Here is a 24,144-nt window from a genome sequence, read left to right on the forward strand (position 1 = left end):
TCGGGGATAAAACAAGCTCGGGGTGGGAGAAGGAAGCAGAGGGCTGGCTGCATCCCCCTTGGCCTGAGGATGCTGAGCCTGCTCTGGCCCTGCTGGAGGGGTCGCATCCCCGTTCCTGCCGCGGGCACTCCCTCCTCCTTGCCTGGGGAAGCTGGGAAACCCCCCTCTTCCCTTCCCCGGGCGCTGGGCAGCGGGCGGGACCCGGCCCCGGTTCGGCGGCGCCGGGCGTGGAGAGGGTCGGGGTTGGGGCGGGGGGGGAGGGGGGGGGGGGGAGCGGCGGCGGGGATGGATCCGTCTGGCCGCAGCCAGTCGCCCCGCCCTCTTTATGAAAGCCTGTTCCCTATTGGTTAACAACGCGATGAGCGCTTGTCACGGCGCTTCCTATTGGTTGCGACGCTCCAGCGCCTCACGCGTTCCGGCTTCTCCTTTTGTTGTTGTAGCAAACAAGTTGGAGAGGAGAGGAGAGGAGAGGAGAGGAGAGGAGCGGAGCCGGGAGGAGCTGCGGGCGGAGGACATGCCGCGGGAGCCGGGCCCCGAGTGAGGGAGCAGAGCCGGGCGCCGGAGGTGAGTAGCCGGCCCGCTGCGCATCCCCCCCTCCCCGCCCAGCCCGGCTGCATCCCGGGTCCCACGGGCATCCCCCCCCTCGCGTCCCCTCTTTGAGCCCCCGTGCTCGGCTTGTCGCCCCTCTCTGCTGGTCCCACCTGCCTGTCGCCACATCCCCTGGCCCCTCGCTGTCAGCGCAGCCCGGGCCGCTGTTAAATCGCTCTGCTGCCTGAGCGCGGGGAGCCGGGATGGGGCACAGGGGGCACGAGGACCCCCCCACACCCGCTCAGGCAGCACCTCTGCGCCTCTCCCTGCTTTCCCCCCACCCCCAGACCTCATCCCAACACCGCACCAGAGCCAGGGAAACGCACGTTTACAGCCTGCACGACCTTGGGATGGAGGCAGGCTGCTGCCCCACAGAGTCCTGGTGAGGTGATGGGGATGTGGCAGAGATGGTCCCTTGGCACTGACTCCTCCAGAGCATCCCTGCTGCTCCCCTCCCCACTCCCCTCCCCGCTCCCCTCCATCAGCCAAGGTTTTGAGTACTGGGAGCAGCCCCTTCCTCAGCCTGGGGAGCTGGGGGGGCAAAAGCCAAGCTGGCAGCAGGTTGCTGCAGGCAGGAATGAAGTCCCCACCCAGGCACCCGTCGGTCCCTTTGTCCCTGCCCTTGGGATTATCTGGGAGCCAAGTTAGTTGCCCCAGAGTCAGGGAGATTAGGCCAGAGCCTGTGTCTGTGTGGGAGCTGACTTCCCTCCCAGCCCGTGCTGCTCATCCCCCTCCTGGGCTGGGGAACACGCCTGGCTGCAGCTCTGGGGCTCGGGCCATGGGATCAGCGAGGTATTTTTATGGCAGGAGCGATGCTGGGTGGGGAGGAGGAGGGGAGACCTCCATCCCAGCCCTGTGCTGCTGCAGGAGAAACCCTGACAGGTTTGTCATCCCCCCCCCAGCCACGTCCCTTTGGCTGGGACAAAAGACTTGCACTGAAATGTCACTTCCCATCTGGAGCAGGGCAGTGAGACGCCTCATTATCCCTCTGGTTCCCTCCCATGCCGGGCCAGGAGCGGCCTTTTGGGGACAGCCACCCTCTGAGACCCCCTGAGCTCTCCTGGCTGTCACATCACCAGTGGGAGCTGGAGCCAGGGAGGACCTGTCTCTGGCCCCTGCTCACCCCAGTTTCCCCCAGACCAGACTGGGCTGCGTTTTGGATGGGGCTGGAGATGCCCCTGGTCCTTCAGGTCTTTTCTTGAGCAGCCAGCACTGGCTTTGGGGTCCAGCTGCTGGAGCTGGGGGGTACTGGGACTGACACCAGGGCCTCTGGACACTCCATCCAGGGTGATCCTGCACAGCTTTTGCTCACAGAAAATCTCCAGCAGCCACTTTCACCTCTTTCAGCCCCAAAATCACACCCTGAGGCAGAGCATGCTGGGCAGGCAGGGCCCCTGGGGACAAGCAGGCTGGCAGGGAGCAGGCAGGAACACCGGCATCCCTGGGATGGTGGGAGCACCCATGGGGTGAACCCCATCACCTGGCAGGGTGCTCAGGCTGGTGCCTTAACTATGGGGCTTGGGAGGGGCCCCTCATGCACCCCTAGAAGTGTCCCCATGTCTGAAGGCATCTGGCTCATCCTCTCAAGCTGGAGGAGCCCAGCCAGCAACATGGCTCCAGCAAGAAGGGTGGGGAGGGGGGGGGGTCGTGGCTCTGCGCCCACACAGGGCCAAGGGTGAGAAGTGGGGGAGGAACCAGCAGGCAGGGTGCTGGCAGGACAGACTGCCTGCCTCCCATCCCAGGATAAGCAGAGCTTGTTGTGTCTGCTGCCAGCCCGAGGGTTTTTCTCAGGCTCTGGAGCATCAGAACCAGAACCACAGCAGCAGCTCGGCAGGCCCAGAGCCCCTGCCCAGCCCCGCTTTTGGGGGGGGTCAGCATGTTCGGGGGGGGCCCTGGCACCCGTGTGCATGAGGCTCTTGGCGTGAGCTCCGTCTGGAGACAGGAAAGGGAGAAGCCGGGCGGCGAGCGAGGGGTTAAGCAGCGGCGCCAGCCTGGGGCTCTGTTTAGTCTGGGCCCCGCGTCAGGCGTGGGACGGGCAGCGCTGGAGCACGTGTGTGTGCACAGGGCCCGCACCCCCGGCCCTGCTCCCCCCCCCCCACGGGCACTGCACCCCCAGCCCTGCTCCGCCCCCCCCCCATGGGCCCCGCACCCCCAGCCCTGCCCCCCCCCCCCCACAGGCACCACACCCCCAGCCCTGCCCCCCCCCCCAGGCACTGCAACCCCAGGCCAGCTCCCCCCACCCCCCCGAGACCCCACACCCCCAGCCCTGCCCCCCCCCCCCCCAGGACCCGCACCCCCAGCCCTGCTCCCTCCCCCCTTCTGACCCCGCACCCCCAGCCCTGCTCCCTGCCACAGGCACCGCACCCCCAGCCCTGCTCCCCACCACCTCCCTGGGGTGACACGGGTGGCAGCTTCTCACGTGCCACAGCGGGGACACTGGCAGGAGATGGGTACCAGGGGGAGCCGGGGGCACCGCTGGTGTGTGGGCATCACAGAGCCCCAGCCTGGGCTGGGCTGGGAGGGACCCCAAGGGTCCCCGAGCTCCAACCCCCTGCCACAGGCAGGGACACCAACCTCCAGGCCTGGAGCTACACAAGGTTGCCCAGGGCCCCAGCCAACCTGGCCTTGGACACCCCCAGGGACGGGGCACCCACCCCCTCTCTGGGCAGCCCCTTCCAGCCTGTTCCATCACTGGGTCCCCTGTGCCTCTTCCCACTGTGCACACCTGGGTGTCCAGGCACCACTTCAAGGTGACGTGTGGCTTTGTCCCACATCCTCCTCGTGCTGCTTTGGGGGGGTGTCACATCCCCAGTGCCCCCCATGCACCACGCGTCCCTCTTGCCAGCACCAGCCACCCCACATCCACTCCATGGGGTGCCAGCACCCCTTTACCTCCCAGCTGGGTGTCCCCATGCAGGGGAGGGAGGGGACAAGCACCCAGCTGGGTGTCCCCATGCGGATGAGGGCAAAGCAGGGGACACAAGCACCCCTTTACCTCCCAGCTGGGTGTCCCCATGCAGGTGAGGATAAAGGGGGGACACAAGCACACCATTCCCCCCCAGCTGGGTATCCCCACGCAGGTGAGGGCAAAGCGGGGGACACAAGCACCCCATATCCCCCCAGCTGGGTGTCCCCATGTGGATGAGGACAAAGGGGGGGACACAAGCACCCCATTCCCCCCCAGCTGGGTGTCCCCATGCAGGGGAGGACAAAGGGAGGGGACACAAGCACCCCGTTCCCCTCCAGCTGTGTGTCCTCATGTAGGGGAGGGAGGGGACAAGCACCCCATTCCCCCCCAGCTGGGTGTCCCCATGTGGATGAGGACAAAGGGAGGGGACACAAGCACCCCATTCCCCCCCAGCTGGGTGTCCCCATGTGGATGAGGACAAAGGGGGGACACAAGCACCCCATTCCCCCCCAGCTGGGTGTCCCCATGTGGATGAGGGCAAAGGGGGGGACACAAGCACCCCGTTCCCCCCCAGCTGGGTGTACTCATGTAGGGGAGGGAGGGGACAAGCACCCCTTTACCTCCCAGCTGGGTGTCCCCATGTGGATGAGGACAAAGGGAGGGGACACAAGCACCCCATTCCCCCCCAGCTGGGTGTCCCCATGTGGATGAGGACAAAGGGAGGGGACACAAGCACCCCGTTCCCCCCCAGCTGGGTGTCCCCATGTAGGTGAGGGAGGGGACAAGCACCCCGTTCCCCCCCAGCTGGGTGTCCCCATGCGGATGAGGACAAAGGGGGGACACAAGCACCCCATATCCCCCCAGCTGGGTGTCCCCACGCGGGCGTAGGGCAGAGGGGGGATACAAGCACCCCGTTCCCCCCCAGCTGGGTGTCCCCACGCGGGCGTAGGGCAGAGGGGGGGTCACAAGCACCCCGTTCCCCCCCAGCTGGGTGTCCCCACGCGGGCGTAGGGCAGAGGGGGGGTCACAAGCACCCCGTTCCCCCCCAGCTGGGTGTCCCCACACGGGTGAGGGCAGAGGGGGTCAGGCGCGGGTGCCCTTGCCCGGGGTGACGGGCGGGCGGTGCGCTGCCTGCCTTGCAGGGGAGCAGCGCCATGTCCCTGGGCGCGCCCAGCAGCCGCGACGCCCGCCTGAGCATCGTGCACAGCCTGCTGTGCCACCGGCAGGGCGGGGAGAGCGAGACCTTCGCCCGCAGAGCCATCGAGAGCCTGGTCAAGAAGCTGAGGGAGAGGAAGGACGAGCTCGACGCGCTCATCGCCGCCGTCACCTCCAGCGGCGCCCAGCCCAGCAAGTGCGTCACCATCCAGCGCACCCTGGACGGGCGGCTACAGGTAACTGGGGGGGTCTGGGGGGTCTGGGACCCCATCCCCCTGCCAGCCCCACAACCCCCCCACCCTTGCACCTCATGGCCCTTCCTGAGATGGAGGCACCTGGGTGTTGGGATGCCCTGAGACTCTACAGCCCCTCCCCCTGAGGTGGGGGGAACTGGGCCTCAGTTTTGGGGTGCCCCATGATCCCCAAGACCCTACAGCTCCTCCCCAAGCTGGGGGCAGCTGGGCCTCAGTTTTGGGGTGCCCCATGACCCCCAAGACCCTACAGCTCCTCCCCAAGCTGCGGGCAGCTGGGCCTCAGTTTTGGGGTGCCCCATGACCCCCAAGACCCTACAGCTCCTCCCCAAGCTGGGGGCAGCTGGGCCTCAGTTTTGGGGTGCCCCAGCACCCTACAGCCCCTCCCCGAGATGGGAGGACCTGGGCCTCAGTTTTGGGGTGCTCCATGACCCCCAAGACACTACAGCTCCTCCCCAAGCTGGGGGCAACTGGGCCTCAGTTTTGGGGTGCTCCATGACCCCCAAGACACTACAGCTCCTCCCCAAGCTGGGGGCAACTGGGCCTCAGTTTTGGGGTGCCCCAATACCCTACAGCCCTCCGCAAGATGGGGGAACCTGGGCCTCAGTTTTGGGGTGCCCCATGACCCCCAAGACCCTACAGCCCTCCTAGACCCTACACCCAGGCACCCTGTGCCACCCCATGCAAGCCTTCCCCTAATTTGGGGACCTAGATGTTGGGCTGCCCCAAGACCCCCCCAGCTCTCCCCAAACTGGGGGGACCCAGACATCCTGGTGCCCCAAAACCCTACAACCCTCCCTGAGCCAGGAGGACCCCCACCCCAGGGGGACACACACACACAGGGGGCCCCCCACCATGCTGAGCCTGGGGCAGCCACACTGCCTGGGGTGTCTGGGCACCCCCAGCTGCCCCAGAGGTGGGGGGACAGGGACAAGGACAGGCAGAGGTGCCCCCCCAACCCTGGGGATGCATCTAGGCCAGCGCTGGGTGTGTGACCCCCCTCCCCACGCTGGCATCCCCCCCCCCCGCCCCCCCTTCCCGGGATGAGTCACTGTCTGGCAGCCGAGCCGGGGGAGGGGGAGAGCTGGGGGGGGGTTGTTATGTCTGGAGCCGGGAAGGCGCTGGGGGACGCCCCCCCCCCCTTCACCCCCCCCACACCCTGTCTGCTGCAGGGTCCCAGCGCCAGCCCCTGCGCTGGGGGGGGGGCCACCCCCCCCACACCCTGTCTGCTGCAGGGTCCCAGCGCCAGCCCCTGCGCTGGGGGGGGGGCAGGGGGGGTGCAGCATCCAGGCTGGATGCAGACAGCAGGGAGGGGTTGGGGTGACACCCCCCCCAACCCTGCACCCCAGTCCCCCTCACGTGTCCCCCACTCCCCCCAGCTCTGGGGCAGCTGGGGGTGCCCAGACACCCCAGGCAGTGTGGCTGCCCCAGGCTCAGCATGGTGGGGTTCCCCCTGTGTGTGTCCCCCCCTCCATGGGGGGGTCCTCCTGGCTCAGGGAGGGTTGTAGGGTTTTGGGGCACCAGGATGTCTGGGTCCCCCCAGTTTGGAGAGAGCTGGGAGGGGGGGGTCTTGGGGCAGCCCAACATCCAGGTCCCCAAATTTGGGGAGAGCTTGGATGGGGTGGCACAGGGTGCCTGGGTCTGCTCCCCCCCAGCTCAAGGAGGGCTGTAGGGTCTTGGGGGTCATGGGGCACCCCAAAACTAAGGCCTAGGTCCCCCCATCTTGGGGAGGGGCTGCAGGGTCCTGGGGGTCATGGGGCACCCCAAAACTGAGGCTCAGGTCCCCCCAGCTCAGGGAGGGGCTGCAGGGTCCTGGGGGTCATGGGGCACCCCAAAACTGAGGCCCAGGTCCCCCCACCTCAGGGGGAGGGGCTGTAGGGTTGTGGGGCACCCCAAAACTGAGGCTCAGTTGCCCCCAGCTCAGGGAGGGGCTGCAGGGTCTTGGGGGTCAAGGGGCACCCCAAAACTGAGGCTCAGTTGCCCCCAGCTCAGGGAGGGGCTGCAGGGTCCTGGGGGTCATGGGGCACCCCAAAACTGAGGCCCAGGTCCCCCCAGCTCAGGGAGGGGCTGTAGGGTCCTGGGGGTCATGGGGCACCCCAAAACTGAGGCCCAGGTCCCCCCAGCTCAGGGAGGGGCTGCAGGGTCCTGGGGGTCATGGGGCACCCCAAACCTGAGTCCCTGCCCCCGTGCCCCCAGGTGGCCGGCAGGAAGGGGTTCCCCCACGTCATCTACGCCCGGCTCTGGCGCTGGCCCGACCTGCACAAGAACGAGCTGAAGCACCTCAGGTTCTGCCAGTTCGGCTTCGACCTCAAGTACGACAGCGTCTGCGTCAACCCCTTCCACTACGAGCGCCTGGGGACCCCCAGCGTCGGTGAGACCCCCCCCAGCACCCCCCCACCACCAGCACCCATAAACTCACCATCCCCCCCATCACTGACCCCCAGCGTCGGTGAGACCCCCCCCAGCACCCCCCCCGCCACCAGCACCCACAAACACCCCATCCCCCCCATCACTGACCCCCAGCATCGGTGAGACCCCCCCCAGCACCCCCCAGCACCCATAGGCACCCCCCTCCTGCCACCAGCACCCTCAAACACCCCGCTCCCCCCATCGCTGGCCCCCAGCGTCAGTGAGACGCCCCCCCAGCACCCCCCAGCACCCATAGGCACCCCCCTCCTGCCACCAGCACCCACAAACACCCCGCTCCCCCATCACTGACCCCCAGCGTCAGTGAGACCCCCCCCAGCACCCCCCAGCACCCATAGGCACCCCCCTCCTGCCACCAGCACCCTCAAACACCCCGCTCCCCCCATCGCTGACCCCCAGTGTCGGTGAGACCCCCCCCAGCACCCCATCACTGGGGGCACACCCCCTCCTGCCACCAGCACCCACAAACACCCCGCTCCCCCCATCACTGACCCCCAGCATCAGTGAGCCAGCCTCCCCCAGCACCCTGGGATTAGGGGGGACACCCCCTCCCCACATCTCTGGCCCCCATCATTTGGGGGGGGATACCCCCCTCCTGCCACCAGCACCCATAAACTCACCATCCCCCCCATCACTGGCCGCCAGCATCAGTGAGACCCCCCCCAGCACCCTGAGATTAGGGGGGACACCCCCCTCCTTCCATTGCTGTCCCCTATCATCAGTGAGCCACCCCCCGCCCAGCACCCCAGGGTTGGGGGGACACCCCCTCCTCCCACCAGCACCCACAAACACCCCTCTCCCCCCACTCTTCCCCCCCCCCCATCTTCCCAGCAGGTCTGAGCATCCAGAGCACAGGTGAGACCCCGGCACGTGCCGGCAGAGACCACCCCCAGAGCCAGCGTGTCCCCCCCCCAGCGGGTCCCTGTACCCCCCACGGTGTGTGTGTCCCCCCAGTGCCCCCCCCGTGCCCCGTGAAGCAGGAGTGTGGCCCTGACTGTGTGCGGATGGCGGCACCGGCCCAGCGGCCCCCGGGGGTCAAGAGGGGCTCCCGTCCGCCCCCCACCGACCCCTATTGCCAGCCGCTGCCCCCCCTGCAGCTCCCCGAGCCCCCCCACATCCCTGGGAGCCTCTACCCGGCGCTGCCTGTGTCGCCCCCAGGTGAGACACCCCCCCCACCCCCCTGCCACCCTGAACCCCCATCCCTGGGTTTGGGGAGCAGCAAATTGAACTGCTCCCCCCACCCCAAAACACCCTGTACCCCCCCCTCACACCCCCCACTCACCCCCATCCCAGGGTTTGGGGAGCAGCAAACAGAATCACCCCCCCCACCCCAAAACACCCTGTACCCCCCCCTCACACCCCCCACTCTCACCCCCCCATCCCTGGGTTTGGGGAGCAGCAAATTGAACTGCTCCCCCCACCCCAAAACACCCTGTTCCCCCCACCCTTACCCCCTACCCCCCTCACCCCATCCCTGGGTTTGGGGAGCAGCAAACAGAATCACTCCCCCCACCCCAAAACACCCTGTTAGCCCCCATCCCACCCCCTCAGCCTCATCCCCCCATCCCTGGGTTTGGGAAGCAGCAAACTGAACCAGTCCCCCCCACCCCAAAACACCCTGTTCCACCCCCTCACACCCCCCACGCTCACCCCCATCCCTGGGTTTGGGGAGCAGCAAACTGAACTGCTCCCCCCACCCCAAACCACCCTGTTCCCCCCACCCCACAGTGGCCCCCGGAGGCTCCCTGCTCTCCCTGCCCCACGGGGAGGGGCTGCTGCAGATCACCTGCCCCACGCCGCCCCCGGCTGCCCCGGCGCAGCCCCCCCCCCAGAACGGCTACCCCAAGCCCCCCTACCACAGTGAGTACTGGGGGCACCCCTGTATCCCCCCAGCTCTTTGGGGGGGGGTCCCGCATGGGGACACCCCCTCAGCCGCCTTCTCCTGCCCCAGGTTCTCCCGTGAGCTGGACCGACACAGCCATCTATGCACCGAGTGTGGAGGGGCCTCAGCCCCCCTCCCCACCGCAGGCCGGCAGCAGGAGCCACCCGCAGCCCACGCTCCATCACCCTGACCACTACTGTAGGTCCTGGGGGGCACTGGGGGGGTCGGGGGGGGTCTGGAAGTTCACAGCATCCCCAGGTTGGAAAAACCCTTTAAGCTCCTCAGGTCCAACCGTTCCCATCCTGTGCTGACCCAGCTCCCTGAGCACCTCATCTCCCCTCTGTTAAACACCCCCAGGGAAGGGGACTCAGCCCCTCCCTGGGCAGCCTGTGCCACAGCCCCACAACTCTGCCAGGGAAGAACTTTCCCCTCCCATCTGCTCTGCCCCTGCCCTGGCGCAGCTTGAGCCCATTGCCCCTTGTCCCATCTCCTGTCCCCTGGCTGCAGAGACCCCCCCCCACCTCTCTGCACCCTCCTGGCAGGGCAGGGGAGGTGGGGAGAAGGTCTCCCCTCAGCCTCCTCTTCTCCAGGCTCAACACCCCCAGCTCCCTCAGCTGCTCCTCAGAGGATTTGCCCTCCAGCCCCTTCCCCAGCCTGGTTGCCCTTCTCTGGACTCGCTCCAGGACCTCAATGTCCTTCTGATGCTGAGGAGCCCAGAACTGGACCCAGCACTGGAGCTGCAGCCTCCCCAGTGCCCAGTCCAGGGGCACAATCCCCTCCCCAGCCCCACTGGCCACCCTGTTCCTGACACAAGCCAGGCTGCCCTTGGCTTTCCTGCCTGAACCTTGAAGGTCTTTCCCACCCTGGTGATGTTGCCCCACTGGGCAGGGGGACGTTCCCAGTCCCCTCTCAGCGCTGACCCCTCCTCTACCCCCCCCCAGGGCCACCACACCAGAGCTCCGGGTCGTACCAGCAGCCAGTGTCCACCCACCCTGGTAAGCACCCCCCACCCTAATTACCACCCACATGGCAATCCTGGGTGCCTTAACCCCCCCCCAATTCCATGTCCCCCCGACCCCAAGGCTGAACCCCCCAATTCCATGTTCCCCCCCCCAACCCAAGGCCAGACCCCCCAATTCCATATCCCCCCCAACCTAACACCAGACCCCCTCCAATTCCATGTGTCCCCCAACCCAAGGCCAGGACCCCCCCAGTTCCATGTCCCCCCCCAATTCCATATCCCCCCCGCCAAGGGCCAGACCCCCCATATTCCATGGTCTCCCCCCAACCCAACACCACACCCCCCCAATTCCATGTCCCCCCCCCGGCCCAAGGCTGAACCCCCACAATTCCATGTTCCCCCCCCAACCCAAGGCCAGGACACCCCCAATTCCATATCCGCCCCCCATCCCAAGGCCAGACCCCCCCCAATTCCATATCCCCCCCCAGTCCAAGGCCAGGACCCCCCAGTTCCATGTTCCCCCCCCAGTCCAAGACCAGGACCCCCCCAATTCCATGTCCCCCCCACCCCAAGGCCAGGACCCCCCCAATTCCAAGTCCCCCCCAATTCCAAGTCCCCCCCAATTCCATGTCCCCCCCCAACCCCACACCAGACCCCCCCAATTCCATTTTCCCCCCCCAACCCAAGGCCAGCGCCCCCCAATTCCTTGTTTCCCCCCCAACCCAAGGCCAGACCCCCCCAAATTCCATGTCCCCCTCAACCCAAGGCTGAATCCCCCCAATTCCCTACCCCCCCCACCCCAATTCCATCCCCCCCCCCAATTCCATGTCCTCCCCCAATTCCCTATGCCCCCCACCCCAAGGCCAGATCCCCCCAATTCCCTACCCCCCCCTCACCCCAAGGCCAGGACCCCCCCAATTCCATGTCCCCCCCAATTCCCTACCCCCCCCCAACCCAAGGCCAGATCCCCCCCAATTCCATATCCCCCCCTCACCCCAAGGCCAGCCCCCCCCAATCCCCCCCTCCTGCCAGGGCCGGAGTTCTGGTGCTCCATCGCCTACTTCGAGCTGGACGTGCAGGTGGGGGAGATCTTCAAGGTGCCGTCCAGCTGCCCCGTGGTGGTGGTGGACGGATACGTGGACCCCTCGGGGGGCTCCCGCTTCTGCCTGGGGCAGCTCTCCAACCTCCAGCGCACCCGCGCCAGCGAGCGGGCCCGGTGGGCGGGGGCGACGGGGGGGGGGGTGGGCAGGGGGCTACGGGGGGGTGGGGGGGTGGGGAGGGGGCGATGGGGGCTGGGGAGGGGTTGGGCAGGGGGCGACGGGGGATGGGGGGCGACGGGGGGTGGGGGTGGGGAGGGGGTGGGGGGGCTGTTGGGGGTAGGGTGGGCAGGGGGCGACGGGGGGGTGGGGAGGGGGTGGGGGGCTGATGGGGGGAGGGTGGGCAGGGGGCGACGGGGGGTGGGGGGGGGGATGGGGGGGTTTGGGGGGCAGGGGCGCAGTGGGGGAGTTTGGGGGGCAGTGGGGGGGTTTGGGGGGTAGGGGGGGCAGTGGGGGGTTTTGGGGGGCAGCGGGGGGGGCAGTGGGGGGCTTGGGGGGCAGTGGAAGGTTTGGGGGGCAGTGGGGGGGCAGTGGGGGAGTTTGGGGGGTTTGGGGGGCAGTGGGGGGGGGAATTTGGGGGGCAGTGGAGGGTTTGGGGGGCAGCGGGGGGTTTGGGGGCAGTGGGGGGGGGAATTTGGGGGGCGGGGGGTGGCTTGGGGGGGCAGTGGGGGGTTTGGGGGGCTGCGGGGGGGGTTGTGGGGGTTGTGGGGGTCCGCGGGGGGGTTTGGGGGGTTGTGGGGGGCGGGGGGGGGGGGGGTGGGGGGGTTGTGGGGGGGTTCTGGGGGGCCTCGGGGGCCCCGCGGGCACTGACTGGCCGCGCCAGGCTGCACATCGGGCCGGGGGTGCAGCTGGAGCGGCGCGGGGAGGGCGACGTGTGGCTGCGGTGCCGCGGCGGCCGCGCCGCCTTCGTGCAGAGTCTGTTCCTCGACCGGCAGGCGGGGCGCGCGCCCGGCGCCGCCGTGCACAAGGTGCACCCGGGAGCGCAGCTCAAGGTGCCGCGCGGACACCGCCCGACCCCCCCCCTGCACCCCAACCCCCCCCCTGCACCCCAAACCCACCCCCCCCTGCACCCCAAAACCCCTCACTGCATCCCAAACACCCCTCACTGCATCCCAACCCCCCCTGCTGCACCCCAACCACCCCCACTGCCCACAACCCCCCCTGCTGCACCCCAACCCCCCCCCCGCTGCACCCCAAAACCCCCCCCTGCACCCCAAAACCCCTCACTGCATCCCAACCCCCCCTGCTGCCCCCTAAACCCCCCCCTGCACACCAAAACCCCTCACTGCATCCCAACCCCCCCCTGCTGCCCCCTAAACCCCCCCCTGCACCCCAAAATCCCCCTCACTGCATCCCAACCCCCCCCTGCTGCACCCTAACCCCCCCCCCGCACCCCAAACACCCCCCTGCACCCCAAACCCCCCCCCCACTGCACCCCAAACACCCCCCTGCACCCCAACCCCCCCCTGCTGCACCCCAAATCCTCTCACTGCAGCCCAAACCCCCCCCCGCACCCCAACCCCCCCCCCCTGCTGCCCCCAATCACCCCTGCACCCCAAAACCCCCTGCACCCCAACCCCCCTGCTGCACCCCAAAACCCCCCTGCTGCACCCCAAACCCCCCCTGCACCCCAAACCCCCCCCGCTGGACCCCAAACCCCCCCGCTGCACCCCAAATCCCCCCCCTGCACCCCAAAACCCCCTCACTGCACCCCAAAACCCCACACTGCACCCCAAAACCACCCCCTGCACCCCAAAACCCCTCACTGCACCCCAACCTCCCCCTGCACCCCAACCCCCCCCTGCACCCCAAATCCCCCTGCTGCACCCCAAAACCACCCACTGCCCCCTAAACCCCCCACTGCACCCCAAAACCCCCCGCTGCCCCCCAAATCCCCCTCACTGCCCCCCAAGCCCGCCCCTCCTGCCCCCCAAATCCTTCTCACTGCCCCCCCAAATCCCCCTCACTGCCCCCAACCCCCCCCACTGTCCCCCAACCCCCCCCCACTGCCCCCTAAACCCCCCCCACTGTCCCAAACCCCCCCACTGCCCCCCAAATCCCCCCACTGCCCCCCAACCCCCCCCCACTGCCCCCCACCCCCCCCCCCACTGCCCCCCAACCCCCCCCCGCGCTGCCCCCCCCGCAGGTGTTTGACCTGCGCCAGTGCCACCGGCAGCTGCAGCAACACGCGGCCACGGCACAGGCGGCGGCGGCGGCTCAGGCGGCCGCGGTGGCCGGGAGCATCCCGGGGCCCGGCTCGGTCGGGGGCATCGCCCCCGCTGTGGGTGAGGGACCCCCGCACCCAACCCGGGCTGCGGGATCGGCGGGGAGGGAGCGGGGTGGGACGGGACCCCACTGGGGGGCAGCAGGGGTGGAGGGGGGTGGGATGGAGGGATGGAGAGGGGTGGGATGAAGGGATGGAGGGGGGTGGGATGGAGGGATGGAGAGGGGTGGGATGAAGGGATGGAGAGGGGTGGGATGGAGGGATGGAGAGGGGTGGGATGAAGGGATGGAGAGGGATGGGATGGAGGGATGGAGAGGGGTGGGATGAAGGGATGGAGGGGGGTGGGATGAAGGGATGGAGGGGGGTGGGATGGGACCCCATTGGGGGGCAGCAGGGGTGGAGGGGGGCGGGATGAAGGGATGGAGGGGGGTGGGATGGGACCCCATTACCCCATTGGGGGACAGCAGGGATGGAGGGGGGTGGGATGGAGGGATGGAGGGGGGTGGGATGGGACCCCATTGGGGGGCAGCAGGGATGGAGCAGGGTGGGATGAAGGGATGGAGGGGGGTGGGATGAGACCCCACTGGGGGATCAGTGGGGATGGAGCGGGGTGGGACGGGACCCCATTGGGGAATTGAGGGGATGGAGCGGGGGGGGATGAGACCCCGTTGAGGGACTGGTGGGGATGGAGGGAGGTGGGATGAGACCCCACTGGGGGACCAGTAGGGATGGAGTAGGGTGGGATGATACCCCATTGGGGGATTGGTGGGGATGGAGTGGGGTGGGATGAGACCCCACTGGGGGATCAGCAGGGATGGAGTGGAGTGGGATGAAGGGAGGGATGGAGCAGGGTGGGATGAGACCCCACTGGGGACCCCCTACCAGGGGCCCCCCACCCTCAGCCGGTCTGTCCCTGGCAGGGCTTTCAGCAGCCGCGGGGATCGGCGTGGACGACCTGCGGCGGTTGTGCATCCTGCGGCTGAGCTTCGTCAAGGGCTGGGGGCCCGACTACCCCCGGCAGAGCATCAAGCACACGCCGTGCTGGATCGAGGTGCATCTGCACCGCGCGCTGCAGCTGCTGGACGAGGTGCTGCACACCATGCCGGGCGCCGAGCCGGGGGCCCTGTGCTGACACCCCCACCCTGCCGCGCTTCAGTGAATTTTTTGTACCAAAAAAAGCCCCAAAAAAAGGGAAAAAAAAAGAATAAAACAGGGAAATACCAAAAATGCACAGTGGAGGTTTGAACTGTTTAATGCAGGGGGTTGGGGGTTCTGTGGGTGCTGTGTGTGTGGGGGGATCCTCCAGCTCTGCCCCCAGATGTGCTGCAGCTGTTTCCCCACAGATCTGCCCACCCAGCAGTTCCCCCAGCGCAGCCCCCTCAGCTATCCCCCCAGCCCTGTGCCTGCAGCTCTGCCCCAGCTCTGCCCCCCAACCTATGCCCCCAGCTCAGCTCCCCCAGCTCTGTCCCCAGCTCTGTGCCCCCAGCTCTGCCCCCTCAGCTGTCCCCCAGCTCTGCCCCCAGCTCTCTGCCCCCAGTTCAGCCCCCTCAGCTGTCCCCCAGCTCTGCCCCCAGCTCTCTGCCCCCAGTTCAGCCCCCTCAGCTGTCCCCCAGCTCTGCCCCCAGCTCTCTGTCCCCAGCTCAGCCCCCTCAGCTCCCCCAGCTCTGCCCCCAGCTCTGTGCCCCCAGTTCAGCTCCCCCAGCTCTGCCCCCAGCTCTGTGTCCCCAGCTCAGCCCCCTCAGCTCCCCCAGCTCTTCCCCCTGCTCTGTGCCCCCAGCTCAGCTCCCCCAGCTCTGCCCCCAGCTCTGTGTCCCCAGCTCAGCCCCCTCAGCTCCCCCAGCTCTTCCCCCAGCTCTGTGCCCCCAGCTCAGCTCCCCCAGCTCTGCCCCCAGCTCTGTGCCCCCAGCTCAGCCCCCTCAGCTCTCCCCCAGCCTTGCCCCAGCCGCCCCTCCAGGGACTACATTTCCCATCGTCCCCCGCGGCGCGGACCGGAAGTTCCTCCGCCCCCGCCGCCGGACTCTGTTTCCCAGCACCCCCCGCGCCGCTCCTTTTCCCGGCGTCCCGGCGGCGGCGGCGCCAAGATGGCGGCGGGGAGCGGCGGCCCCGCGGCGCGGGAGCTGTTCGCCGAGGGGCTGCTGCAGCTCCTGCGCCCGGCCGTGCGCCAGCTCGACGGGCACGTGCGCGCCGTCAGGTCCGGGGCCGCCGGAGGGGGGGAGGGGCTGGGGCGGGCGGGAGGGAGGGAGGGAGCGCCGGGCCTGGGGCGCCTGAGGGGAGCGGCGGGACCGGGGTGAGGGGCTGAGGGGCCGGGACCGCGGGGTGAGGGGCTGGGAGCGGGGCTGGGGGGCCGGGAGCGGGGCTGGGGGGCCGGGGCCGCGGGCTGGGGGGCCGGGAGCGGGGCTGGGGGGCCGGGAGCGGGGCTGGGGGGGCTGGGACCGGGGCGGTACCGGGGCTGGGGGGGCCGGGAGCGGGGCTGAGGGGCCGGGAGCGGGGCTGAGGGGCCGGGAGCGGGGCTGAGGGGCCGGGAGCGGGGCTGAGGGGCCGGGAGCGGGGCTGGGGGGCCGGGACCGGGCCGGGACCGGGGCTGAGGGGCCGGGACCGGGGCTGAGGGGCCGGGTCCGCGGCGGGGCCCGGGGCTGGGGTCCGGGACCGGGGCTGAGGGGCCGGTACCGCGTTGAGAGCGGGGTGAGGGGGCCGGGACACCGAGGGACTGGGGCTGGGGGGCCGGGACCGCGGCGAGACCGGGGCTGAGGGGCCGGTACCGCGGTTGGAGGGGGACTGAGGGGCCGGTTCCGGGGCTGGGGGGCCGGTCCCGCGTTGGGAGCGGGGTGAGGGAAGCGGAGGGGCCGGTCCCGCGGCGGGGCGGCCCCGAGGGGAAGGGGCAGCGTTGGTGCTGGGGCTGGGCGGCCGTTGCCCTGGGACGGAGCGCGGGGACCGGCCGGGGGTGCGGGTTCCTCGCTGGAGGGGGAGCAGGGGCCGGTTTGGGGCTGAGACCGGAGCCTTTTGTCCCGTTCCCCCCGCAGGGAGAGCCAGGTGGAGCTGCGGGAGCACATCGACAGCCTGGCCACGGGTGAGATGCGGGGTGCAGGATTCCCCCCACCACCACCCTGCCCCTGGGGCTCTGCAGCACCCCCAGACCCCTGTTCCACCCCCTTTTCCCCCTCCCCAGAGCTCTGCCGCATCAACGAGGACCAGAAGGTGGCGTTGGATCTCGATCCCTACGTGAAGAAGCTGCTGAACGCCCGGCGCAGGGTGGTGCTGGTCAACAACATCCTCCAGAACGCCCAGGTCAGCGCAGGAACCCCGGGGGGGGCTGCAGGGAGGGGGCTGCAGGGGGTTTGGGGGATCCCCCACCCTCACAAAGCTCCCTCTCCCCTGCCCAGGAGCGGCTGCGGAGGCTGAACCACAGCGTGGCCAAGGAGACGGTGCGGAGGAAGGCCATGCTGGAGGCAGCTGGTGCTTATCCCCAGGGGCTGCCCAGTAAGTGAAGCCCCCAGAGCTCAACTGGGCTGAGGTGGGGGGGTGTCCACAGCCCTACGAGCTGAGCAGGAGCAGCCCTGGCTGGTGAGGGATGTGATGCCGTGAGGACAGAGCGGGGTGCTGGCAGCCCTGGGGGGAGGGATGCTCTGGGGGTGAGAAGTCCTGTGGGGTGAGGCAGCAGCTCTGAGGCTGCAGCTGAAGGAACTGGGGCGACTCTTGAGTTGTGTTTCCAGGTTTGTGGGTGCTGGAATAAATGGACTGTGCTCTTTTTTGGGGTCAGTGAGGCAGTGTGGTGTTCCCAGGTCAGGCTTTTTGGGGGTGGAGAGGCAGCATGACATTCCCAGGCCTGTGCCTCAGCCTTACAGCAGCATTTCCCCAGGGAAAGCAACACCAGGCAGGCACTGCCAAGCAGAGAAAAGTTGGGTTTCAGCAGCCCCAGGTGGGATTTCCTCAAGTTCTGGCACTTTCCTCCCTCTAAACAAACAGGATGCACTCAAAAGGAGGGGGGAGGGAATGTTTTAATGTGCAACTTATAAAAAACACAAGGAGAAGCTGCTGTTGGCCAAGGATGGGCTCTGGTCTCTGCTTGGGACTCCACATCCAGCAGCACAAGGGGAGGGGGGATCCTGTGCTGGGGGAGGGAGAGACTGCCAGGGGCAGGAGGGTGAGCAGCCCTGGGGTGCAGACACCCTGCTTCCCCCCTGCCCTGCCCAGAGCTGCCTTCTCCCAGGCAGTGGTGCCACCAGGCTCTACCTGAGTCACTCCTGGGTCTCCATGCTCTCCTCCTCCTCGCCTGCAGCAGGTTCTTCTTGATTCTCTTCTTCCTCTTCTCCTTCCTTCTTCTCTGGAGGCTTCTCATAAGCCTTCTCAGAAGGCGTCACTATCACTCCATCCCACGTGGACATCTCAGAAGCCAGGTCTGGGGAAATGAGGGGTTGGGGGTGAGCTGGAGCAGCACAGACGAGCCCCATCCCCAGGAGGGACAGGGGGAAGCACAACACCCCAGCTTCACCTCCCCCTGGGGTTTGAGTTGCTTTTCCTCAGAGAACCACAGGGGTTGGAAGGGACCTCCAGAGCCCATGGGGTCCAACCCCCTGCCAGAGCAGGGTCCCTAGGACAGGGCACACAAGTCGGTGTCCAGATGGGGCTGGAATCTCTCCAGAGAAGGAGACTCCACACCCCCTGGGCAGCCTGTCCCAGGGCTCCCTCACCCTCAGGAAACCAGCCCCACTCCCCCCCCAGAGACATCAACAACCCACAAGGAAGAAGCCCCACTTACAGCTGGCATCACCCTCCTGGCCAAGGATCTTCCTGTAGCCTCCGTGGGACAGGATCCGGACGAGGGTCTGTGCTGTGTAACACACCATGTCCTGCCAGCACAGCAAGAGTCAGACCCTGCACAGGGCCAGATCCCCCCTCCCCTGGCAGAAGCAGCAGCAAACCTGCTGCTCCAGGGTCATCACTGTGTGGACTCGGAAGTTCCCACTCTCACAGGGGTCGGTGATGCCCACAGAGCCCGGGAGGAAGAGCCCAGCAGCCAGGATCTGAAGGCAGCGCCTGGGGGATGAGAGAGTTTGGGTTGGAAAACTGTTTCCAGCACAAAAAAACACAACCAGGAAGCACAGGGAGTCTGTTCTGGCTGCAGTGCAGGTTCCTCCAAGCCCTGAGATGCTGTTAGGGGGAGGTTGGGCTGGGTTTCTTTCTTGGGAGCCCAGAGAAAGGCAACAGACCTGTAGGCGATGTTGAGGGCCAGGGGCTGCCTGGTGGGGTTGTTCATCACGGCGTAGTGCCCCTGAAGAGGGGAGAGGAGGAGGAGGGAGTTAGGATGAAGGCAGCTTCCCAGAAGAATCAGGATTCCTCTTGTGGAGGCAGCTCTGGGAGAGCCCTGGCACAGCCATGGGTGTCCCCATCTCACCAGCAGGTCCAGTATCCAGGGTGTGAGGGGCTCGAAGCCGGGAAATCGGATCCTCAGGTCCTTCAGCAGCCGGATTAAGACCTTCACCCTGGAGGAAGGAAGCAGCAGGAGGGGTCACAACGCACCCCACACCTTCCCACTGCAGGAACAGCTCTCCTTGGCTCCCTCCCCACTGAGTTCCACCTCCTGGATTTGAGGCCAAGACTCACGTGGACTGGGACGCGTTCTCTTCGAACCAGCGAGCGTGTCTGATGGCAGCCAGGGCACTCTGCAGCACTTTGATGTCCACTGGAAGAAGCAGCAGAAACTTCTGGGGATTTCCAACCAAGAAACAACCCCCAAACCCCCAGATCCTCCCCAGGAGGGGCTGAGCCAGCGCTCACAGTGGAGCTCAGGGTCCAGCTTGCGGAGGTTGGGCGGCACCGTGGTGATGAGGATCTTCACCGTGGCGTCTGCCGAGCTGATCTCAAACCCGGTTTCATTGGTCAGCATGGTGAGGACTGAGGGGGGAAAGGACAAGAATTCCTCATGGAGAGAAGGCTGGGAGAGTTTAGCAGCACCTGGGAAAGGCCAGAGATCCCAGCACCATCCCCAAAGCTCAAGGGGAGACGCTCTCCCATCCCACCTTCGCTGGGGTCCTGCGCTCTCAGGCTTTCCACGACTTTGTTTCCCAAGGCAGCCACGGCTTCCACTGAGGAGGAGGAGGAGGAGCAGCAGGAGGAGGTGGTTAGGAGCAGAGCTGAGTGCTGTGGCTCAGCTGGGGCAGCAGAGCTGATACTCACAGGTGGGCAGGATCTTCAGGATCACCACCAGGTCGGCCACGTTGTGCCCTGTGGTCATGGTGCCCTTCTTGTAGGAGCCCACCTGGCGAACCTCCTCGATTTGCTGGGGGGAAGAGCACAAGAGAACCAGGAACTCAGGAATTTCACTCTGCTGCAGTGTTTTCAGGAGGCAGAATGACTCTTTAGTCCATGCTGGGACAGGTTTGGGGGTTACAACACCAGCATCCCTCATAGAATCCCAGCCTGGTGTGGGTTGGGAGGGACCCCAAGGGTCCCAGAGCTCCAACCCCCCTGCCACAGGCAGGGACACCAACCTCCAGGCCTGGAGCTACACAAGGTTGCCCAGGGCCCCAGCCAACCTGGCCTTGAACACCCCCAGGGACGGGGCACCCACCCCCTCTCTGGGCAGCCCCTTCCAGCCCCTCACCACTCTCTCTGCAAAGAACTTCCCCCCAATCTCTCCTCTCCCCCTTCCCTCCTCCAGCTTCACCCCATCCCCCTTGTCCTGCCATTATCCACCCTTTAACAAGCTGATTCCCCTCCTGTTCCTGGGGTCCCTTCAGGGACTGGGGGGCTGCAGTGAGGTCCCCCCACAGCCTTCTCTTCTCCAGGCTGACCCAGCCCAGCTCCCTCAGCCTCTCTCTGTAGGGAGAGGATGCTCTGAGCATCCCCATGTCCCTCATGCTGGAGCATCTTCCCCACTCCCCTGGTGTTTTTGGGACTCACCACTTCAAAGGTGCCCGGTGCTACGATTAAATTGTCGATCACGTTGTTGATTTTGGTCACCAGTGAGAGAATGGAGGCCTGGAAAGGGATGGGGAGAGAGGAGCAGTGGCACCAGTGACCCAGAAATAACCCACTCAGCACAACACAGATCAAGAAACACCCAAAAGAATGAGGTTTAAAAACCCACTGCCCAAGAAACCCCCCCATATTCCCCCTGCAGTGCTTGTTTTGGGGAGAATTAATCACTTTTTAGGCTAGGACTGTGCCTGAGGGATGGTTTAGCTCTCTGCTTGCCATGGTTAACCCCCAGCCCAAGGGTCTGAAGGCACAGGACCTGCTCAGCAGCAGTGGGGGCCAGGTCCTGGTTCCTCTTCAGCAGGGCCTCGCTGAACGCCGTCTCGTCAGCTGCAGGTTTGACACGTGGAAAAGCCATTTCACACTGAAAGGGGATCAGCTGTCAGACTGGGACACCCAAAACCCCCCCCAATTTGGTTCAGCTCAGCCAAATTGACTCATTTCCCCTCCCTTCCCCAGTTTCTTTTGTGGTTTCCCCATCGTGTTGGTTCACTCTGTGTTCCCCTGAGGAGGGAGAGCAGCTGCCTGTCCCTCCTGTGCTGACACAGCTACAGGGTGAGAGACAGCACAGACCTCATGAAGAACAGAACCCCAGCCTGGGCTGGGCTGGGAGGCACCCCAAGGGTCCCAGAGCTCCAGCCCCTGCCACAGGCAGGGACACCAACCTCCAGGCCTGGAGCTACACAAGGTTGCCCAGGGCCCCAGCCAACCTGGCCTTGGACACCCCCAGGGACGGGGCACCCACCCCCTCTCTGGGCAGCCCCTTCCAGCCCCTCACCACTCTCTCTGCACAGAACTTCCCCCCAGTCTCTCCTCTCCCCCTTCCCTCCTTTAGTTCAATCACCTCCCCCTGTCTCTCAAGAGTTTTATTAACTAGATCACGTTCCCTCAGGAATAACCCCCTTGGTGTGCAGACAGCTGGAGCTGTGAGGGGAGTTACAGCCACAGGACATGGAAGGCACGAGGGATGAAACATGTTTGCCTCAGGAAGTCACATCCTAACAGAAGGCAGGAGGAGGAATTATTTCCTCCCATAAAGAGCTGGGGAACGTGTCACTGTCAGTCCTTGTGAGGACCGAGGTGGCCAAAGAGCCTGGAGAAGATCTGATGGCTACTGGTGTAACTGGTGAGGTTTGTTACAGGCTGGGGGAGTTGAGGTGCCTTAAAAAGCAGGAAAAACCTCAACTGAGACATTTATTCTCTTGTGATTTGATTTGTTTTACTCCACTGCATCCCAGTCATCCCGTGGGACACGAGCACTCCAGGCAGAGGCAGCAAGAAGATCCATCCCAGGTTAATTATCCAACCACCAGCCTCCTGCAAGCTCCTTCACTCCAGCTACACTAAGAGAAGTCAAACCATCCCAGCCAGGCAGCTGGGGGGGTGTTTGCTTGGTTTGCCTTTGGGATTTTGGGTGGGTTTGGGGTTTTTTTCTTTTAAAAAGATCCATCTTTATACAAGGAAAAGTCCCCCAGCTGCTGCCTGCAAACAGCTCGGCAGGGGAGGGCTACTCACGACATAGAAATCAAAGGGGATGTGCGGCACAAAGGGCCGGAACCTGAAGGGGGAAAGAAGAAAAACGCCGACTTTATTCTCTGCCGGGCCGCCTCTCTGCCCGACGCCGCCCCCCAGCGCCGGCCCCGCGCGGATTCGCTCCCCAGACGCGAGAAAGACCCTACAGAAACAGGACAGGCTTCTCTGGACCCGCTAGCGATACCTAAACCCCCCCCCCGCCCAACACCGGCCCCCGCGGCGCGATCGGCTCTGGCCGCTCAGCGGGGGCTCCTCCCGCCCCCGGCCCGGCGGGGCCAGCACCCCCCACCCCCCCCCTCCGTCCCACCCTACGCCTCACCGCTCTCCTGCGCTACACTGCCAGCTGGAGCCCCGGGCCCTGCACCCCCCCGCCCCCCGCGGCTCGCCCCCGAGGGGGGCCGCGGCCCACCCCCTAGGCCTGGCACGCTAGAGAGCCACCCTCGCTAAAGCAGAAGCCAGACTCGCCCACTGCCAGGGCCTCCCCTGGAACCAAAGCGTCCGCCTCGGCCTCTGCCTCGGTCGCCCCTGTGGAGGAGAGAAGGGAAACGGCGTTAACGGGGCGAGGGTCTCGCCGCGGGGGTCTCGCCGCAAGGCCCCGGGGATGGGGGGAGGAGGGGGGGGTCCGGCCACAAGGCCCCGGGAATGGGCTGGGGGATGGGGGTCCCGCCGCAAGGCCCCGGGGATGGGCTGGGGTGGGGGGGTGGTCTCGCCAGGGATGGGGGGCGTCCCGCCACAAGGCCCCAGGGATGGGCTGGGGGGGGTGGTCCCGCCACAAGGCCCCGGGGCTGGGCTGGGGGGGGGGGTGGTCCCACCGCAAGGCCCCGGGGATGGGGGGAGCAAGGGGGGTCCCGCCGCAAGGCCCCGGGGATGGGGGGAGCAAGGGGGGTCCCGCCGCAAGGCCCCGGGGATGGGGGGAGCAAGGGGGGTCCCGCCGCAAGGCCCCGGGGCTGGGGGGGATGGGGGTCCCGCCGCAAGGCCCCGGGGCTGGGGGGGATGGGGGTCCCGCCGCAAGGCCCCGGGTGATGGGCTGGGGGAGGGGGTGGTCCCGCCGCAAGGCCCCGGGGATGGGGGGAGCAAGGGGGGTCCCGCCACAAGGCCCCGGGGATAGGCGGGATGGGGGTCTCGCCGCAAGGCCCCGGGGATGGGCTGGGGGTGGGGGGGTTGGTCCCTCCACAAGGCCCCGGGGATGGGCTGGGGGGGGGGTTGGTCCCTCCACAAGGCCCCGGCCCGCCCGAGGGGCCCCAGCGCCTCCTCACGGGCTGCGGCCTCGCAGCGGGGATGCCCGGGCGGCGCGGGGCAGAGGCCCCCCGTCCCGTCCCGTCCCCCCGTCCCCGCGCACCTCATGTCTCCGCCGCTGCGAACAATGCCCGGCCGGTACCGCCGCTGCCTCAGCGCGCCGCGCTCTCGCCACCGCGCAACAACCCGCCCGCCTATTGGCTCCCGCCAGCCCGCGAACCCGCCCGCTGCCGGCACTTCCCTGCGAGCCATTGGCTCCTCCGACCATCAATCACAAGCAGGGGCGGGGGGGCTGGATGCGCCTGTCGTGGCGGAGGGCGGCCGCTGGAGGGGGCGCGACGTTCATGGACGGGGAGGGTGGTGAGGGCAGTGCGCATGCGCGGGGCCCGTCAGCTACCTGTAGCTCCGATAGGGGGGCTCCGCCGAGCAGCAGAGTGGCGCAGCGGAAGCGTGCTGGGCCCATAACCCAGAGGTCGATGGATCGAAACCATCCTCTGCTAGTTGCTTTTGAACCCCTCCCCGCCGAGGGTTTTCTTCATTAACGCCTTAATTAACCACTGTTAATTTTGTGTCTCTGCCTCGGGAGCTCCGTGACGCTCCTCTCCGGGGAGATTAACGCGCTGCAGCCTTGTCCGGCACGGGGCGTTGGGGGAGTTCCCCCCCCGGACGGCCGGGACCGAGCGGGGATCCCGGGAGCGGCCGCGGAACGCCCCGGGCTGGGAGCCCCGTGTGTGTCCCGGGAGCCGCTCAGCTCCCCGGAGCGGCATCCGGCCGGGGTAACCCCCCCCGGTCCCCTTGGGATGTGGGGCAGCAGCTCCCGCCACGGCGGGGAGAGGTACCTGAGCCCCCCCCACCCCTCCCCGGAGCCCCCCGGGACCCACCGGGGGCTTCACGAAGCCAAACAAAT

The 24,144-nt window shown here is 67.3% G+C and overlaps 3 protein-coding genes across 7 annotated transcripts; 2 read left to right on the top strand and 1 right to left on the bottom strand.

Annotated features, from left to right (window-relative positions):
- Positions 1-491: 491 nt before the first annotated feature.
- Positions 492-14,678, top strand: LOC311202304 (mothers against decapentaplegic homolog 4-like). 2 transcript variants are annotated; one of them, XM_084276869.1, is made up of 12 exons: positions 492-564; positions 4,639-4,887; positions 7,099-7,273; positions 8,164-8,184; positions 8,284-8,487; positions 9,058-9,189; positions 9,281-9,409; positions 10,153-10,206; positions 11,205-11,388; positions 12,093-12,261; positions 13,416-13,554; positions 14,414-14,678. In XM_084276869.1, exons 2-12 carry the CDS (start codon positions 4,651-4,653, stop codon positions 14,623-14,625), a joined length of 1,656 nt encoding a protein of 551 aa, XP_084132995.1. In that variant the 5' UTR covers positions 492-564; positions 4,639-4,650; the 3' UTR covers positions 14,626-14,678. The 2 variants fall into 2 exon arrangements, with proteins under 2 accessions (XP_084132995.1, XP_084132996.1); XM_084276870.1 differs by having other exon boundaries at positions 13,416-13,550; positions 14,414-14,608.
- Positions 14,679-15,553: 875 nt separating this feature from the next.
- SNAPIN (SNAP associated protein) lies at positions 15,554-17,249 on the top strand. Its single transcript, XM_084276881.1, has 4 exons — positions 15,554-15,684; positions 16,514-16,560; positions 16,660-16,778; positions 16,874-17,249. Exons 1-4 carry the CDS (start codon positions 15,575-15,577, stop codon positions 16,976-16,978), a joined length of 381 nt encoding a protein of 126 aa, XP_084133007.1. The 5' UTR covers positions 15,554-15,574; the 3' UTR covers positions 16,979-17,249.
- Positions 17,250-17,470: 221 nt separating this feature from the next.
- ILF2 (interleukin enhancer binding factor 2) lies at positions 17,471-23,766 on the bottom strand. Of its 4 annotated transcripts, none has more exons than XM_084276798.1 (14): positions 23,341-23,370; positions 22,484-22,526; positions 21,984-22,025; positions 20,728-20,832; positions 20,394-20,471; positions 19,668-19,770; positions 19,511-19,576; positions 19,269-19,385; positions 19,095-19,173; positions 18,701-18,973; positions 18,413-18,527; positions 18,250-18,340; positions 17,724-17,889; positions 17,471-17,601 (listed from the first exon to the last, which is right to left on the bottom strand). In XM_084276798.1, exons 1-13 carry the CDS (start codon positions 23,343-23,345, stop codon positions 17,729-17,731), a joined length of 1,278 nt encoding a protein of 425 aa, XP_084132924.1. In that variant the 5' UTR covers positions 23,346-23,370; the 3' UTR covers positions 17,471-17,601; positions 17,724-17,728. The 4 variants fall into 4 exon arrangements, with proteins under 4 accessions (XP_084132924.1, XP_084132923.1, XP_084132925.1 ...); XM_084276797.1 differs by having other exon boundaries at positions 17,471-17,617; positions 23,341-23,368; XM_084276799.1 differs by having other exon boundaries at positions 17,471-17,889; positions 18,701-18,762; positions 18,886-18,973; positions 23,341-23,357.
- Between the last annotated feature and the right edge of the window lie 378 nt (positions 23,767-24,144).

Source organism: Gallinula chloropus (assembly GCF_964237585.1).
Source record: "Gallinula chloropus genome assembly, chromosome: 29".
NCBI classification, from domain to species: domain Eukaryota; kingdom Metazoa; phylum Chordata; class Aves; order Gruiformes; family Rallidae; genus Gallinula; species Gallinula chloropus.